General features: G+C 39.7%; 1 protein-coding gene across 4 annotated transcripts; it reads left to right on the forward strand.

Moving 5' to 3' along the window:
• The first annotated feature begins 840 nt into the window (after positions 1-840).
• Positions 841-17,609, forward strand: CCP110 (centriolar coiled-coil protein 110). 4 transcript variants are annotated; one of them, XM_064726364.1, is made up of 15 exons: positions 841-903; positions 1,710-1,866; positions 2,823-2,951; positions 3,891-5,538; positions 6,197-6,318; positions 6,457-6,640; positions 7,303-7,439; positions 7,779-7,895; positions 8,157-8,258; positions 8,535-8,651; positions 8,800-8,879; positions 9,565-9,627; positions 10,527-10,586; positions 11,160-11,242; positions 15,319-17,609. In XM_064726364.1, exons 2-15 carry the CDS (start codon positions 1,720-1,722, stop codon positions 15,369-15,371), a joined length of 3,042 nt encoding a protein of 1,013 aa, XP_064582434.1. In that variant the 5' UTR covers positions 841-903; positions 1,710-1,719; the 3' UTR covers positions 15,372-17,609. The 4 variants fall into 4 exon arrangements, with proteins under 4 accessions (XP_064582434.1, XP_064582437.1, XP_064582436.1 ...); XM_064726366.1 differs by having other exon boundaries at positions 858-903; positions 1,715-1,866; XM_064726365.1 differs by lacking the exon at positions 841-903 and adding an exon at positions 932-1,176.
• Positions 17,610-17,649: the final 40 nt, after the last annotated feature.

Consider the following 17,649-nt stretch of genomic DNA (forward strand, 5'->3'; position numbering starts at 1 on the left):
AGCTGAAGAAAAACCAGAGATATGTATATGCAGATGCACAACAAATAATGGACTGTCTAATTAGATGTCTAACATATTTAAAAAACCTTTTGATAAACTTCATCATTTGTTAAGATTAAAGATGAAATTTAAAAAAATAAAGCCCCTCAATGATCACTGAAGAGGTAACAGATGACAAACTTGTTTTTTGAAACAAGAACGACAGCTTTAACAGCTCTAAATGCTGGGAATTAGATGCTTCCATATATTTAAATTAATTATGCCTGGGCCAAGTGCTGGCAAACAAGTGTGGATTTTCCTTCCACCTGACCTGCCTGACAGGTGAGTGTTACCTGCTGCTGGGCTGGCTGGACCGGCAGCTGGCTGCCGCCCGGGCGGGAGGGATAGGATGTCAGTGGTGGTGCCCTCCTGGATGCTGTGCTGGTGGGTGCTGTAACAGAGATGGGAACAGGTGCGCACGTTTATCTCTTATCACAGCGTGCTCGCTGAATCTGATCCCTGCGGCGGCACATTTGTGCTCCTGACTGCACAAGGACTGCACAGCCGTGTGATATGTAATGGGATGAAGCAGGACAGATTTCACCCGTGCTAAGAGGGGAACGTGTCTGGGAGAGCTATGGGTGGAAATGGATGCAAATCGGAGCTCTGTGGCGGGATGGCGCTCCATCCGCTCTCATCTGGCTGAGCTGGGGCTGCCTGGGCACGGTAGAGCTGTCCCGGGCCGTGTCCGGGGCTGTGACGGGCCGCCCCGGGGCTCTGTCCGTCGGTGCGGGCGGCGGGGGCGGAGCGGGCGGAGCGGCGCGGGGCGGAGCGCGGCGCGGGGCGCGCTGGGGCCCGTAGTGCGGCGGCCCGGCCGTTCGGCGGCGGTTACCGGGGAGCCGCTGCCAGCCCGGCCCCGCGCAGGTACCGAGCCGTTGGACGGGTCCGGGCCCGGGGGGGAGCGCCGGGGCCCCGGGGAGGCGATGCAGCGGCCCCGGCCCGGGGCGGGCTCGGAGCCCCGCAGGGATCGGGCTGGGATCGGCCGGAGCGCCGTGCCAGGGAACAAAGCGTTGTCAGGCCTTGCCCGGCGCTGCAGGGCTCGCTCCGGTGGGGACGGCCAGTGACAGATATTTCACATATTTGGCCGCTTTTAAGGAGACATGGCTGCAATTGATTTATTTCTTTCTTTTTTGCGGTGTAAGTATTGGCGTCTGTTCATACAGGGATGTAGCGAGACGGAGGCTCACGGGAGTGAAACACGAATTCCTCTCAGCCCCCTAAAAATGTAAAGGCTTTTTAAAAAAAAATTAAATTTTTTAAATTTATTTTTTAAAAATCCAATTGGGCTGCCGTTTTGTTTGCTCTGGGTTTTGGGGGTTTTTTAACAGTTAATAGGAACTGTCTCGTGGAAGATTTCAAAGGTTTAGTCTTTGATGAAAATTATCCATAGCAGGTACAGTTTTGTAAATCCTGATTATCTCAATGCTTGCTTTCTTCTCTGTGTGCTCGTGATCATCCTTTTTGCTCATATATGCAGATTCTCCTTTCACAGGGGAAAATAACGAAGAGTTTTGCAGGCTTTGGTAGTGATAAGAGGAAGAGAAAGTTAATTCAGTTTTCTAGTGTAAAATTTGCTTCCCAAAACATAGTGACACAGAATTAGTGGTGATATTGTTTTTCCTTCAATGTCTTGGAAGTACATGGAAGAATAATGTTATTATTCTTTGCAGTTTAGATAACATGAAGATGGAGGACTATGAAATATTCTGTAGGAAGCATCTTTCCAGAATCCAAGAAGAGGCAATAAAAGGAAAACCTTCTTTGACTGTTCAGAACAAAAATGTCTCCCTCATTCAATTCTATGGAGTTCCTGTGCTTTCCCCTCTGGTAAGGCCCTTTTTAAATTCCTTTTCCTCCCTGGTGTGCTAACTGTGCTGTTGGCACTGGCTTTGATGTGCACATGGAATGATTCTACTGAAGATGTCTGTGTGAGCTGTCATCTGACCTGCTGCTTAGTGTTTCCTAAGCATTCCTAGCCTTAATCTTACAAAATAAGGGGTTAAATGTACTTTTTTCCCCCTCACACTGACTACGTTTCCTTTAATTTTTTTAGAAGTTATCTTCCTGAAGGGAGCACAAATGCTGATTGTTTTCAATAATGTTACTGCTGGGCTTCATGTAAAATCATATTGACATTTCAAATATTGAACATGTGAGTTATTTTAATGGTGTAAAAATGTAAATAAGAAATGCCAAGATAGTTAAAAAGCTTTTAATGAAATTCTTTTTGCATATGTTTGCATCTTCCTGTAATGTATTCCACAGGCTCATCAATTATGTTAAGTCATTCTGTGCTAATGCAAACAGAGCTAAGCTGAAGATTGTTGGTAGTTCCTGCAACACTGCAGCTGACTTCCTTGTTTCAGTATGGGAAGAAAGGGGAGAGAGTCTCTTACAACATCCAAAAATCATGATACAGATATAAATTGCAGATATATTGTCACATTCTTCATTTACAAATGCATGGATGTTGTAACGGTTTTAGAAAAAAATCTCTGAATCCTGTGTCAGATTGATACTGTAGCATGTAATGGTCATGGAAAATTTTATAAATGTGTTTTAAATTCATGTTCATTTGCATGTGTGCCAAGAAGGCATTTTGTACACCTTCCCTTACAAAATTGATTGAGAAGCTGGCATTTAACGTGTGCACAAAATTTCAGTGTTTTCTGTTCTTCTAATTATTTTGTTCTGTTGTTTTTCTTTTGAATTTATTTCTGTAATTCTGTATTGAAATTTGCATTTAGTGATATAAACTATGTTTCTTACACTCTGTTTTGCAGCTCAGCCTTGAAGAGAAAAAGAAAATACAGCAGTATAAGGAGAAAGCACTGGAGCTAGAGAGCAGGAAACGGGAGTCCCGGAAAAAAGCTTTACTGAGTCGTGTTCAGGAGATTGTAGAAAATGTCCAGGTACTGTTAGTCCTAAGCTTCTCATAGATTTACAGCAAATCACTGCTTAGAGACATTTTAAGAAAGTATTGGGGTTTAAGTATTCCCCAGTATAAATATGAAATGAATAGCAGCCAACTCTCCAGAACCAGCATTTGCTAATATTTCATGCTGATATTGATCATTTACTGAGACTCATTGTAGTGCATGGCCTTGCTTTTCACTGCTTCTTTTGCTATATGCAGGAGAGCTCTCTGCTTCTTTTGTGAGTGTTGGAAACAACTAGAATGTTAAAACAAGTGAACAACTCCTGTGTGTTAGAGCTGCTTTATTTGCAAGCTTATATCTTAATCATAAAATAATCTATATGCAACTTTATGATTACAGAATTAAAATTACTTTCACAACAACTTGAAATTCTGTTGTGTGCTTTAAAATTTTACTGTAGCTTTTTTCTTTGCTTCAATGATGAATTTAGTAGAGGTTTAGATTTAAAAGACTACTGTATGTATCTAATCAAAGACATGCAATAACTTGTCTTTGGAACAGCTGTAATACAGCCTTTAGTTTAAACTGTTGCTTAAACAGTTAATACTGAGTTTGTGGAGTTACCAAGGTGGCAAGCAACACTTTATAGTTTGCATTGTTTACTGAGTGTGTGTGGCAACAGGGAGCTGGCTTGGGGTTTGACCAGCAGACCAGGAAAGTATGTTCAATACAAAAATAATGTAAATTTGTTTGGTTTTTTTTCCAATATGTCCTTTTGATAACTGAGACACAGCTCATAGGATAATTGTAGTGTGAAAATCCTTTTAAACAAATGCTGGCTGGAAGTAACATGTAATTCTCACTTAAATAAAGTTAGTTTTTAAATATTTTTAAGTTCAAGTGAAGTTTGCAGGAATCTGAGATCCTGAGATTTCATTGAAAATCTGTCATTTTTTAAAATTTTAATTTCAGATAAAGAAAGGATATAGCATGAGTGGTGTGAACACATCAAAGGCTGAGAGTTCTTGCCCTGGTTTGGATTCAAAGGCTTTGGCTGACTTCACAGCTCCATCAGATATCATCAGTTCAGCATGTGCTCCTGAAAGGCAGTGTTCCATGATCCGGGAAAAGACATCAGGACTTAGACCATCAGGTACTGCAGGGCAAATGGCATCAATTGGGACAGAAGTAGTTAAAGCAGCAGAAGAAAAAGTTTCTTCAAAGCCAGGTGAGAGTCGCTTCTTGGAAGATGCGCCGTGTCCGAGGGCTGCATCTCCTGACAAGGTGTGTAACAAGGTCCCATCTCATGCTCTGCAGAAGCAGGAGGGACGAGTGGGGTCACCATCAGATGAGGATGTCCAAGATCCATGTGTAATGAGTCTTCAGAACCTGATAAAGAAGTCTAGGGAGTACATAGAGAAAGAGCAGAGCAAGCGTACCTCCAAAGGCAATTCAAAGAGGAGTACGAGTGAAAGCCATTCAGATAAAGAAAATGATGGTGTTAAAACAACTGACTCTGTCAAAGAGAGGGCAAAGCTTACAGGCAGAAGTTGCACTGCCCAGACACTTGATAAACCCAGTCTTAATAAATCAAATACCCTTCTCCACTGTGCCTCTACTCATACAAATAACACAAGTATGTCCACTTTATCCAGTTTCTCTAAAGTAGACATACCTATGAGAGTTGGAACACCCCCTTTGGTGGATTCAGATTCAGATGAGGAATTGAAAAAGAATTCTGTGTTTGAGCGTGACAGTAGCATTGTCAGGAGCCTCACAGGCTCTTATGCCAAATTGCCAAGCCCAGAGCCAAGCATGAGCCCTAAGATGCACCGACGGCGCCCCAGACCTTTATCCATGGGACACATCATTATAAACAACCCTGTGAATGCTTATGAGCTAAGTCCTAAAGGTAAGGGTAGAACAATGGATTTAATCATGCAAGATATTGCAGATAAAAACAATGTGTCTGAATCGGTGCCAAAGTTCATGGTGGACTTTGCTGCAGTGTGCCCTGGCAGGGTTCCAGGTGTCAGCAGGAATGCTTTAGGGCCCTGTGACGGGCTGGGGGCTGGCAAAGCAAAGCGCCATTCCTTCGGGCTCTTTGAGAGCAGAGGAGCAGTGGCGGCTATGCTGGAAGGACAGGTGGTGATGGACACCAGAGGGCCATACAAAGTAGAGAGCAGTCCTAGCTTGGCACCTTCAAAAGTGAAGGAGCCCTTTGCCATCAGTCAGTCTGCAGTGACACAGAAGATCCTGGCTGTGAATGAAATGAAAGCAGCTGCTTTGGCAGAAACCACGAAATGTAATTCTCCAGTGGAACTCAATAAATCTTACGACGTGGAAAATCCATCTCCACTACTGCTGCAGAGCAAGAATGTGCGACAGCAGCTGGATAATACTCCAAATGTTTCCTCAGCAAATGAGCAGTTCCCAGAAAATTATGAAAAGGTAAAACGTAGACTTGATTTGGATGCTGACAACTGCCAAAAAGAAAACAGTTCCTGTGTTCTCAGAGTTGGAATGGAAGAACAAGAGAAGCAGTGGTTGCAAGAACAGAAATATCCCGTGGGATCAGTTTACATCACCAAGAATGCAGTCCTTGAAAATATGACAAAAGGTAAAAGATTTCCTGTGCTTGAGGGTTACTTCTCAGTTTATAAATCTTTTAGAAAAACCTCAGTGATCATTAGTCATTGGTGTTTCTTTCCCAAAGCCTCATTTCTCTAATTTAATTTGACTTCACAAATACTGATTTCCCATTTCAGTCTTAGAGCTGGAATTTAGTTTTACTAAGACAATAGTTTTATGCCATGAGGTCTAAATAAGACTACTAAAAGAAAAGATAGCCCATGTAAATAAAAAGAAAGCCATATAGATATTTTCTTTAAATTCTTTAAAGACTGTGTTATGTCTGCATGTGTCTCTACTAAATGAGGCTGAAGTGGCATAAATAACATTAATTCACTCCAGCAAATATAACAGTTCTTAGAGCTGTATTTTCCATGTCCCTATTTTAATATAGGCTTTTGGTGTTAATGTTCCATCCACAAGTTTAGTTCACAAATATGCACGGGCAAATATTTTGAAGGACTAGTGACTGATGGGGTTCTGTGCAATATACAATGGGAACTTGATATCAAGGAAACCTGATATCAAAGAGATCTTTTTTACTTTTTACTGATGAGGCAAATTACCTCTGATAAAGGATGAATGTCTCTGGCAAAGATCATATAGAGGGTGTTTAGTATTTGATTCTTTGTTATGTATTTTCTCAGAAAGTATTTTAAAAGCTAACGAGCTGACCTTTGAAGAAGTGAAAAAGAGACTTGAAGAACAGCATGCACAACAACTGTCAATTCTGATAGCTGAACAAGAGAGAGAACAGGAGGAATTGAAGGTAAGGTCAATAGGAAAAATTCCAAGCAAAGGTTTTGTGTTGTCTGAAGTTTGTCAGGAAGCAATTGGGTTTGAATGGATATTCTTTTGCTTTGCAGAGTTAGAAAAATAGTGTCATGGTTGAATCTTCCTTTTGTAGGAACTGGAAGAGAAGAAGAGAAATTCAAAAGGAGAGAAGGTTACTACAACAGAAATAGAAATTTCCAAAGTGAATATTAACAGCAGGATGGAGTTGGAGTGGAGGAAAAAAAGTGAAGGTGGCTTGCTGGAAAGTGTGCAGTCTCAGCTGGAGACAGTCCATAACACAAACTCCACCAGCATTGGTAAAACTGGAAGGGAAGAATATAGATTAAGTGTTGTGGTCTAATGTGTTCTACAGTGCTTGACTGCACCAGCTGTCCCACTGTGTGGATGAGTGCAGTGTTCCTGCCCTAGGGCTGCTCACGATACACAGAAGGCTGCTGCCCTCAGCAAAGGCTGTTGCATCTTTGTGTCACTGGCATTTAGCACAGGTTCAGCCATCCTTGAACAGTTCCATGTACTGTGTTTGTTATGTTACTGTTTTAGGGCACATCCAAGGAAAACAAGCTAAGAATAGCCTCCTTTGATCAAGGATGAGGATGTGGATTTGCATCATGTCCCAGAAGGATTATCCTCCTGCCATGTAGCTGCACAGCACTGGCCCAGGTGGTCACATTTGTGTAGGAGGTTTGGAGGGGCTCTGCCAGGGGCTCCTAGCTGCAAGGCAGTACAGCTACAGCTGATGGAACACCTCTCACCTGTTCCAGAACGTTGTGAAATGTTTTGTTCTGTCTTTTGTTTAGCAAATTTTGCATGGAAATTGATCAGAAATATTTAACTTGCTTCTTGCCTGTAATTGACCTTGCAGACAAAGCTGTGACCCTTGAGCTGAGTGTATCCACAGACACAGGCATCACTTTGGGCACAAGTGTGTGTTGAACTGTGTGTTCTGCTTTCTGTGCAGGTTTTGCTCATACAACACCCAACACCTTTTCTTCAACAAGTGAAGCTTCATTCTATCTCTGGGGACCCTCAGGTAGTGGAGTTATAAAGACCTCAGTGTGCAGGCCAAGTAATAGGATCAAAACTAGGTGGATTCCGGTAAGGGAAAAGACAGATTTATTTTTATCTTAAAAGGCCCTAGTTTTTTTTTTTTTTTTTTTTTTTTTTTTTGTAAGGCACTGGTGGCAGAAAATTTTAGTATCTGTTCAACTTTGATTGCATAAGAGAACTGTGTAGGTTATTTTTCTTATTCATATATGCAAAATAATCATATAGCAGGATATTGCTTCTGCTAAATTATGGTGGGTACTTTGAGCCCAGTCAAAGCTTTATCAACAGCTTTTTTCTTACTTGGAAACTAAGGTCACTTGATGGATGTTATTTGATAAATAATTCATAATTCTTGCTTATTTATAAAAAGTTTTGATTTTTTTAAAGGTTTTCAATCCAGAGATACAGATGAAGTTTGACAAGATCACAGCAGTGGCAAAGGGATTTCTCACTCGTAGACTCCTGCAGACAGAAAAGCTGAAACATCTTAAGCAAACTGTAAAAGTAAGATCAACTTTTTTTTTTGTAATAGGCAGCTTCCTCTCCTGTTTGTTTTTGTTCCTGCCTTCCCTTGACAGATGAAATCCTGCATTTGCTGCTCTCGGAAGATTTTGGGCTGCACATGAACACGTTTGAGTGTTGCATTGCTTAGTGTCACAAAGTGCAAGGCAAACAAAAAATCTGTTTGCTGTGTGTACTGTTAGGAATTGTTTTGTTATGAAAAGTTATGCCTGGTGCTTACTCTTATTTTCCCATCTTTCCCAGGATACTCTGGAGTTCCTAAAAAATTTTCAGTCTGAAGCCCCATTGAGAAGAGGAACTGTGTCAGCACAAGATGCATCCCTTCACGAAAGAGTAATGGCTCAGGTGACACAATTGAAACCTTTTTTTGGTCTTTCCTAGCTATTCTGCTTTTGTAACATAAATACATGAAACCTTTAGAGTGGCTTTGTGTGGTGTAAAACATTTAAAGAAAAGATTCCATTCTTTTTGCTTGACACAAAATGATTTGATTTCAAAAAACGGTTTTCAAAATTACGAAGCGTTTTGTTTAGATTGAAAGCAAAAAGAGCTTGATCTTCAAAACCATGGGCATGTAAACTTGATTGAATATTTACTGAACATTTCAATGTTTCTTTCCAGCTGCGGGCTGCTCTGTATGACATCCATGACATCTTTTTCACCATGGGCGCGTCGGAGAGAATGAACATCCTGCGGCACGATCGCGAAGTCCGGAAAGAGAAGATGCTCAGGCAAATGGTGTGTTATCTCCCAGGGATGTAGGACTTCAAGCACTGAGCCATTTTCCTTTTAAGAGATTCTTCCTCACCATCTACAATGTTTCTTAAATCTAAATTTTTAATTATGCTTTTGTAGGTGACTTTTTTTTGTATCCTCTTATTTTTAGGATAAAGTAAAGAGCCCAAGAGAGCGAATGACACTTTCAACAGCCACACAGAAATCTCTGGACAGGAAAAAGTTCATGAAGTATGTGCAGCTCTCCCTTGGCTGGGGAGGGTTGGTGGAAGGGGTGCAAGAGGAGTAGGAGGCATAGGAAATAGTGAGGAGGAGTTTATGGAATAACAGTTTCTTTGCAAGCTGACATCTCTGCTAGGAAGAATGAGTAAAAAGCTTTCCAGGTTTATGGTGTCTTGCTAATTGTATTTTGCTCATACTTCTAAGAGTCTTCCTGTTTGTAAGGAAAATAATGTTCTAAGTTTTGCATTTACACTATAATGCAGTGGTGGATGCTTAGTTTATGGTTGATTTTGCAAACTGTAAAAAGCGCCCTAAGTGATTTTATCTATCTTTAGTGCTTAGCAATAAAGAAACTTAATAGAGTATCTCTGGCTGGGTTTTTTTGGGGAATGGTAGCAGGCATTATCTTGGAACATGATGGACACTTGTTACACTTGCTTCTGAGTAAAGTAATCATCTGTAGGACTGCTCTGGGAATGTAGTGTAGCTCTGTTGTGACAGGTCATACTTGGCAATGAAAAAACTCCTTTGAGATATATCTGCAAACTTCTCTTTGCCCTGTTGCTGTTTGTCAAATACATGGAGAGTCACATGTAGTGCAGTTCCTCTTGTAGGCTGTCTCTGAGTGTTTCTGCTCAAGACCTGGATGGTGATTTGCTAACTGAAATGTGTTTCAATACTTTTGTTTCTCTAGGGCTTCAGAAATGGGAATGCCAAGTAAAAAAATAATCATAAAACAAAAAACTCCTCAAAATCGGTAGGTGATGGTTACTTGTATTAAAATGCTTTTAAGAAACTATCTTACAATAGTGTGATCTGTACTGTTGGTTTGCCATCAATCAGCTCAATTCCTGCTACTATTGTCTTGAAAATTAATGAAATCTGACTTACCATGGCCTGAGAAAAGGGTTTATTAGCTCATTATGAGTTAGGAAAATATGTTTTCTTCAGAGTAATTTCTGAAATTTTATCTTCAGAAGTTATTTATTTATAGCTTTAAATCTTGGTGCTCAGGTTTAAGGTTTTTCTCTGAGATGCACTATTAAACTTCAGTTTGGCACTGCTACTTTTCCTAATGCCCTTTACTTTGCAGTGGAATTATGGATAATGTTTATCTTTAGAAAGCTGTCAGAAAAGTAGTGGCTTTTTAATGTGAGGAAAATTTTGTTCCTTGGCTGTGTGATTGTTTGCTCAGATCACAGAAGTTACAGTGTTCAGTACATGTTGTTCAGGCAGATAACTGCTGCTCTCTGATGAGGCCTGTCTGCACGTTTATCTCATATTAAAAATCAGATAACTGGCGTCCCTTAAAACCAGTTTTTATCCCAAAAGCTTTGAAGACATGCTGTCTACTCACACAGTTCAGCCTTCAAGGATTACTGCAAGCAATTCAGCCCTTTTTCCTGTGTGTTCTCATCAATGCACTGCTGAGGGACATCTGTCTGTGTGCTTTTTTGTTTCTTACTTTTAAATAGTGGAAATAGTAATCCTATTCTGGAATTTCAATTCCAGCCACTTTGCCTATGTGTCATTTGCATTACAAAACCTGTTAGCCTTTCTGAAATTTGTTATGTGAAAGATGCATAATTTGGTATTTCTTGAGAGGCTTTTATTTTAAAAGGGAAAAGGCACTAATAAAAGTTTGTGTTTTAACAGCATACTTCAACCAAACCAAGGACAGAATGCTCCAGTTCACAGACTGCTTTGCAGACAAGGGTAAGAGCACAGCATGGTTCTAGCCTAAAGATGAAACTAAATGCAAAGTGCAAGAACAGTGATTGATGAATAATGTTTACACATAACATACACATAACAGTACAACTTTTGTTCAGAGTAAAAATAATTACTTGTCTCAGTATTTTGAGAGAGTGGTGAAGCTTTGTTTTACCTTTTACTGCAGGAAAATATTTATTGTTGTCATCCTCTTGTGTATTGTCTTCATTTACACTGTTCCAACATTTCTATTTGTAACATTCATTCCATGAAGCTTTGCTTCCACTTAATGAAATATTGTATTTTTATATGTAGACTGTAATGCCATGGTATCTAAACTAAATCAGTTTCTTCAATAGAGTTTTTCAATCTATTCATGGGGAGATGTTCTCCTACTTAATGTATCTATGTAAGCCACAATAATATCAGTAGGAACTGCACTGGTGCTCAGGAAGAGTCTGTGGGACATTGTAAAAATGTTTTCATGCCAAACACATTTTGATAGTATCTATATTTTTGTATACAGCCTTTCAACTTTATTGCAAGTGACTTATTAACTGTTTTATATTTAATTAGAACCTCTAAGGCCACAGTGAATGGGGTTGAGCAAAATAGAAGGAAGGCTGCAGGGAGCAGAGTGCCTAACAAGGCTGTTTCAGGTGTGTAGAAAATTGGTGCTTGGATCTCATAGTAAATAAGTTACTAGTATCTAGACAAAGTAAATTGGCCATATATTGTTTTCCTTTCCTTGTGCACCTGCTTTGCTCTGCCTTAAGTCTAACCTATCTCTCAAACAAACCTTGCTGGTAACTGAACCATCCACTCTGAGATTCTATAGACATAGTATATAGAATGTGCTGCACAGCTCATTTGCTTTCACTCACCAGATGCCCAGTCATAAACAAGATTGCCAGATATATTCACTGGAACTGTTGAGAAATTGCTAGTAGTCAAAATGGACTTGGATTAGAATCTTCATGTCATTTGATTCTTAGTTCTGCACACACACCTTCAGCATGGAGCATATTCAAAGGACAGGAAGGACAGTTTCAGACTCCTCAGAAGGTGTTCACTCATCATACAGTCCTAAAATTATATATATATATTCCTGTAGCATCTTACAGCATGTTTAAGTCTTTATAACCCAAGTTTAAAAGAGGAGCATTTCTGTGCTACCATACAGAGATCACTGATTGGTTACCTTTTATATAAAAGGTTTGATAGTAGTACTGAACCTCTAATAAATCACTATGAATGGTCTTACACAATTTCTATTGCTTTTCATTAGATTTTAAATTTCTTAAGTGATAAACCTAGATTTATCAAAAGGTAAAGTGGTTGATAGGTTTTAAAATTATCTAAGATCTGAATTACACTTTGTTCTCAAAGGAGAGTTCCACAAGTCAAGTATAAAATTGGGAATTTTGGGGCTTAATAAGGGAATTGTTTAATGTAGTAGGATTTCAACTGTTTTCCATAAGTAATCTGTATGTGTAAGGATCAAACCTTTCCTATAAGGGAAATGCTTATTTAGTGCTGCCCCAGAGCAATGCTGGTTAGGGAGTACCTGAGTTTGAAGGCAGTGTGTTTTACACTGGTTAAATGGGATGTTTTTCCAGATGCTGCTTTGTGAAGTCAAAAGAAGGATGTACAGTGAGGCATAAACTCAGATAGCATTGCAGTGTCAGAGGGGGAGATAAAAGGCAGGTGATGAGATCACAACAGAGTGTGTTCATTTATTTTCCGTACTTAGTTCTCCTGTCATCACCAAAGTAGTGCAAGGCAGTTGTTTGGTTGGACTCAGTGACTCTACAGAAGAATTAGCAAAGATAATGAATAATCTTCCTGAAATATAAAGCAGAAAAAGTACATAATACAATTTTAGCAACCAGAGGTAGCCATTAAGGCAAGTGTTCATCTGCAGGTTTGCTATTGACTAGTAAAGGAGCATGCTGAAGAACAGGGACAACAAAGCAATCAAAACCTCTGCCAGTTAGAGTATTACAGAGGTTGTAAATAGTAGTTGTGTTAGGGTGGTGTCAGCGTCAGGTCTGGCACTGATTCCAGGTCTGGGTCCCACCCCAAACCCCTGTAATTCCCACTGAGCTCATAGTGAAACCACAGTGGTGTTTACATTGTGTCTGGCACCACACATCCAGTTAAACATTTAACACTCTGCTGTGTTGGCAGCGTGTGCTGCTCTGCTAAGGAAATCCCTGGGTTTATCTTAATTACCTTAATTAATTATCTTAATTAAATATATCTTAATTATTGTCATAATTACCACAGTTGTGACAGGTCATACTTGGCAATGAAAAAACTCCTTTGGGGTATATCTCCAAACTTCTCTTTGCCTTGTTGCTGTTTGTCAAATATCTGGAGAGTCACTGAATGCCTTCTGCAGTGGCCTTCTTGGAACTTGAGGCAGGTGTGGCTCACCAGTTTTGTGCTGGTTGGTTCTGGCTGCTCAGTGTAACCTCACAGAGAGCGTGGACATCACCCACGTTCCTGTGGTGCAATACCAGCACCTCTGTGTGCTCCTTCAGAAACAGGTTAGACTTCTTGCACTGAATGAATAGAAATGCATTCTGAAGTTATTACATGGGCATGAAAGAAACAATCTGCATGATTTTGCAATAATGAAAGAACTTAATTTAAATATATTTAAATAGAGTATGGTTTCCCTTATATATGGCTGAAATGTGAATAGTGAAAAGTCTGGCAGTATGTTAAATAGGGTGTTGATTTAATTTCTTTTCTTCATTCATTCCTGACTGCCAATTAAATTTAGCTTATTAGACGGCTAAAAAAGGAAGGAGGGCTAGTAAGATACAGTTATTATAAATACATTCAACTGCAATATGATACAAACCCTCAGAAGAAAATAACACACTTGTCCAATGTTTTTTCTTTTGTTCTCTTGATTGTTGTTTTAAACTCTATACGCAAAGTGCTTTGCAACTTTAATACCACTCAGACTGATTGTTTTTTGTTTAGGAATCAAGTGGCAATCCTAAACTTAGTTTTTGTTGGTTTTTACTCTTTCAATCCAAACTTCTGTGCTTAAGAGAAAAGTACAGACCCATAAATCAGTAAATTTTTTTTAAAGTTCAATTAGTTTAAATCAGGCTGAGATGTTCCATCAGTAGCTTGCAAAGGGGGCCAGGCAGGGCATTTAATGAGGTCTGATTGTGTTAGAAGGGGGTTGAGATCAGGTTGCTCCTCCAACAAGGCCTGTTCATCTCCTCTGCCCAGTTCCCTTTCCTGTGGGAAGGAAATAGAGGCAGGAGGGGCACAGAGTGTCTGGGTGCTGGCAGCTCTTGGCCAGGCCAAGGGCACAGCCTGCCCCTGTGAGGTGCTGGGGCTGTGAGGTGTGTTGGCTTCAGGAAGCCTCAGACCTGCTGTGTGTGAGTGGCAGGTCTGTCCTTTGTCCCAGCAGAGGCCTCATGTGATTGTCCCTTGTTTTCAGAACTGTCACTGTTTTTATTCAAATTGCCTTCTGCAATTCCTTAGTCCAGATTGCTGGGGGAATTTTGCACACTCATGTGCTATTACTGTAATATCCTGTTCCTTGTGGGACATTTTTCTATAGCTTGGAGGACGCTTGAGGTGAGTCAAGGGGTAGTGTTAATCACTAGAAAGGCTGTGTCTGTCAGCCTGGTTGTCTGTCCTGTGAGATCCCAGGTGATGTGAAGAGCACAGCACTGGGGAGGGCAGGGCCAGTGAGAATTCCCTTTGTGTCCTGGGAGCCTGTGGAGATGGGAGGGCTCTGGGCACTCCCAAAGCTGCTTTGGCCTGTGCTGGTCATAGCCCTGGGACTCCTGTAAGTAACCACTGCAGCTCTGACCAGGAGTAACCAAAGAGCCCAGAAAGGACTTGGCACTTCCTTTGTCACCTTCATTTGCCTGTAGTCATTTCTCTTCCATGGCTGTCTTCCATTCCCACTGCTCTGCACCCTGTGACATGGTTTTCACTGCTTTGGGAAATGTTTGCTCACACTGCTGCACTTTCTGGATAACTGCTTGAACCCAAAGAATGCTGAGTTGTGCTACTTCTTAGCAGCCTGCAGTGCTGAACCCTCATTCCTGGAAGATACTTGTGCTATGCATAATATAATATGGATTTTTTTAATATGTGTATGTATATACTTGTTCCCTCTGAAAATACTTGTTTGTTTATTTATTATTTTTTACTTAAGCATCCTTCCTTTTATAAGGGCTCTGCTTGATGATTTTCATACTGCACCTCTAATTCTGGTTGTCTTATTCACATATGGGAGCCTACAGCTGTCTCTTGTTTTAATTAATCTGACGAAAGGAAAGAGTTATGTTAAGTATTCAGCTTGTATGATATTTTTTAATTTATATTTTTTTAAAGTAATACATGGCATAGTTAAACTTAACCAAGATAGATGAAATGGCTGATTATGCAATAGTTCTTTTAAAAATTTGTAAATTGTGGTTGTAGTTGTTTTAGAATAGCAGAAAAGAAGATAGAATAGTTATCAAGTAAGGCAATACTATAAAATGTCACTACTTTTAAACCTATAGGTAGTTTTCATAAGGCTTTTGGGATGTATCATTATGAAAACTGTAATTTAAAAAGTAGTCACTGAATGCATAATACTGCTTTAAAAAAATAGTCCTGATTTTTTTCAGCTATTTTTGTTGGATAATCCTGTTTCAAAAACCATTACTATTAATTGTAATATGGTAACGTTTCTACTTATTTTTAGGAGCATATGCAGGAAGAACCCAAAGAAAGAAGCCAAATGTTGTGATAATTTAAGAAGACAACATTCACTGGGATAAAATGGCTGTGTTTTAATGATGGCTTTGTCAGCACAGATTTTTAATATTGCATCTTCTTTACATAGATGTATATTTAGACATCATAAACCTACTTTGTCATTTTCAGATGACACATAACACAATCATATTGAAGCTGCTTTGAAGCTCTCATGCTTGTGGGAAAATTGCATGTTAGAACCTGTGTACAGACTAGTATTAATATATAAAAGATTCATAATCTTGTTTATTTAAAGACTAGCACGGGGCAACATGAAGGTAATTTGTGACTTTTTCACACTTTCTAATTCTAGTGTCTTACGTATGATTTTTGCATTACTTAAACTGCAATTTCTGTGTGTGAGTGCCACCATAAGTAAATCATAGGTATATATTTAGTTTCATACTATAAAGTTAAAGCAGCTAAATATGAAGAGAAACCCCAAACTTAATTTAAACAAAAGTGATCTTTCAAGTCAGTGAATTTGCCAGTAGCTGTTCTGAATGTACTTTCTGTAGGAATGAGATTGGCTCAATTTCAGTACTAAAGGCCTTGTACCAAATGTTTTGCATTTCTGCTGAGCTGGACAGATGTGGTCCAAATTCACTGTTGGGCTGATGGACAAACTTTCACTGACCAAACCAAAAATGTGCACTTATATGTGTGGTAGATCAAACCACTCTACTGCAAGGGCCCTGGGTTTTTATTGCCCTGCTGTCTACTGCATTTTGTTATGGAAATAACATCTGTCCAACAGGGAGATGTGTATGTTCTACAAAAACTGCAGAAGGTAAAATTTTAACTGTTTTACCATTTCAAACTTAAATAGTTATTTCAGTCTGCAATAGTAATTCAGATACGTTACATTTAATTGATGACAGTGGCAGTTTTTCTGAGCAGTTTATCTTCTCTGCTGTGTGATCTAGCAGGCCCTTGTACTGAAGTAATGATTTCTGCAGGTGGGGAATCCCCACCGAATCCCAACACTTTCATATTTATGAATATCTAACATTAAAAGATCGTGGTCATATTCTACCTTAGTCTTCCAACTGATGGATATTATCCATCAGCTTGAGGGGAGCATCATTCTCCACCTTCTTTTAATGAACTTGAGACATGATATTAACAAAGTTCTAGAGAGAAAAAGCTCAGCTGTATAATCTTTGCAGTAGAGAACTGACTGCCAGAATGTAAATTAGATTGTATTTTGTCACTTTCCCAATGTCAATACAATACAACACACTAAACTTTGGAGGCTTTGTAGTGTGTTGGCATGAATGTAAGAGAAGAAAGACTAACTGAAAATTTGATTGTGGTAAATAGCATGAAAGAGGAACTTTAATAATGGGATGAGGACAGTTATTTCATGGGCAGTGATGAGTGGATTGGCACCAGCCTGTGGCTTTTATCTGCCACCGAGTCTGTCCTCTGCAGCTGGTGATGCTGTTCAGAACAGCTGTGTTATACCAGGCACTAAGTTACCCAAATTGCATGCTTGCAAAATGGCACAAACACTGCCCCAGCACCTTGAAGAATGACACTGCTGGGTTTGTTTGAAATCCTGGGGCCAGGGGCTCACCTGATGGTGAAAATAGAACAGTTTAAGCAGTGGAAGTCCTGCCTCCTTCATACTAATGCTGTGGTGCTTTAAAATCCCAGCTGTAGTATGGAAAATGCCCAAGGCAAGTTTCCTGCTCACCCGGTGGGCAGCAAAGCTGTGTTTTAGTTCCCAGCTTTCCTTAGGAGTGGAAAACACCTTGAGAGAAAGAATTTACAGTGACAAGAGTAACCTGTGCCACAGAAGGTGCTGTTGATATGGCAGCACTAAAGATTGATGCTTTTAATGGATGTTTGATGTGCTGTATTTATTATTAGCATAGGCAATATGTTGATGCACAGATAGGTTTAGTGTGTTAGTAGAAATGAATGTTTCCCTTCTCTTAGGGTTTCACATCTAAACCTCTTGTTCTTCAAGCATGTTTCCAGTGTGTAATAAAGCATTATAGCACAAGGGTCTTTTTTCCTTTTTTTTTTTTTTAACTTTCATGAGGCCTTTATCTTGGCAAGTGCCAGAATTTGGTTTTGTACTTGCTGTTTTGTATTTATACATATTTATCTTTTTATTTTGTGTGGAATTGTGATACCATTACAGAAGTCTATTTATTTTTGTACTTTGTTTTACTTTCACCAGTCTCGCTTTTTACTTGACGCGTTCTGCACAATAAACTCTAAACCTTTAACAACAAATGTGTCTCTGTGCTCTTTGCTCGGCCCCCTC

This window comes from Zonotrichia leucophrys, chromosome 14, assembly GCF_028769735.1.
Source record: "Zonotrichia leucophrys gambelii isolate GWCS_2022_RI chromosome 14, RI_Zleu_2.0, whole genome shotgun sequence".
Lineage (NCBI taxonomy): Eukaryota > Metazoa > Chordata > Aves > Passeriformes > Passerellidae > Zonotrichia > Zonotrichia leucophrys.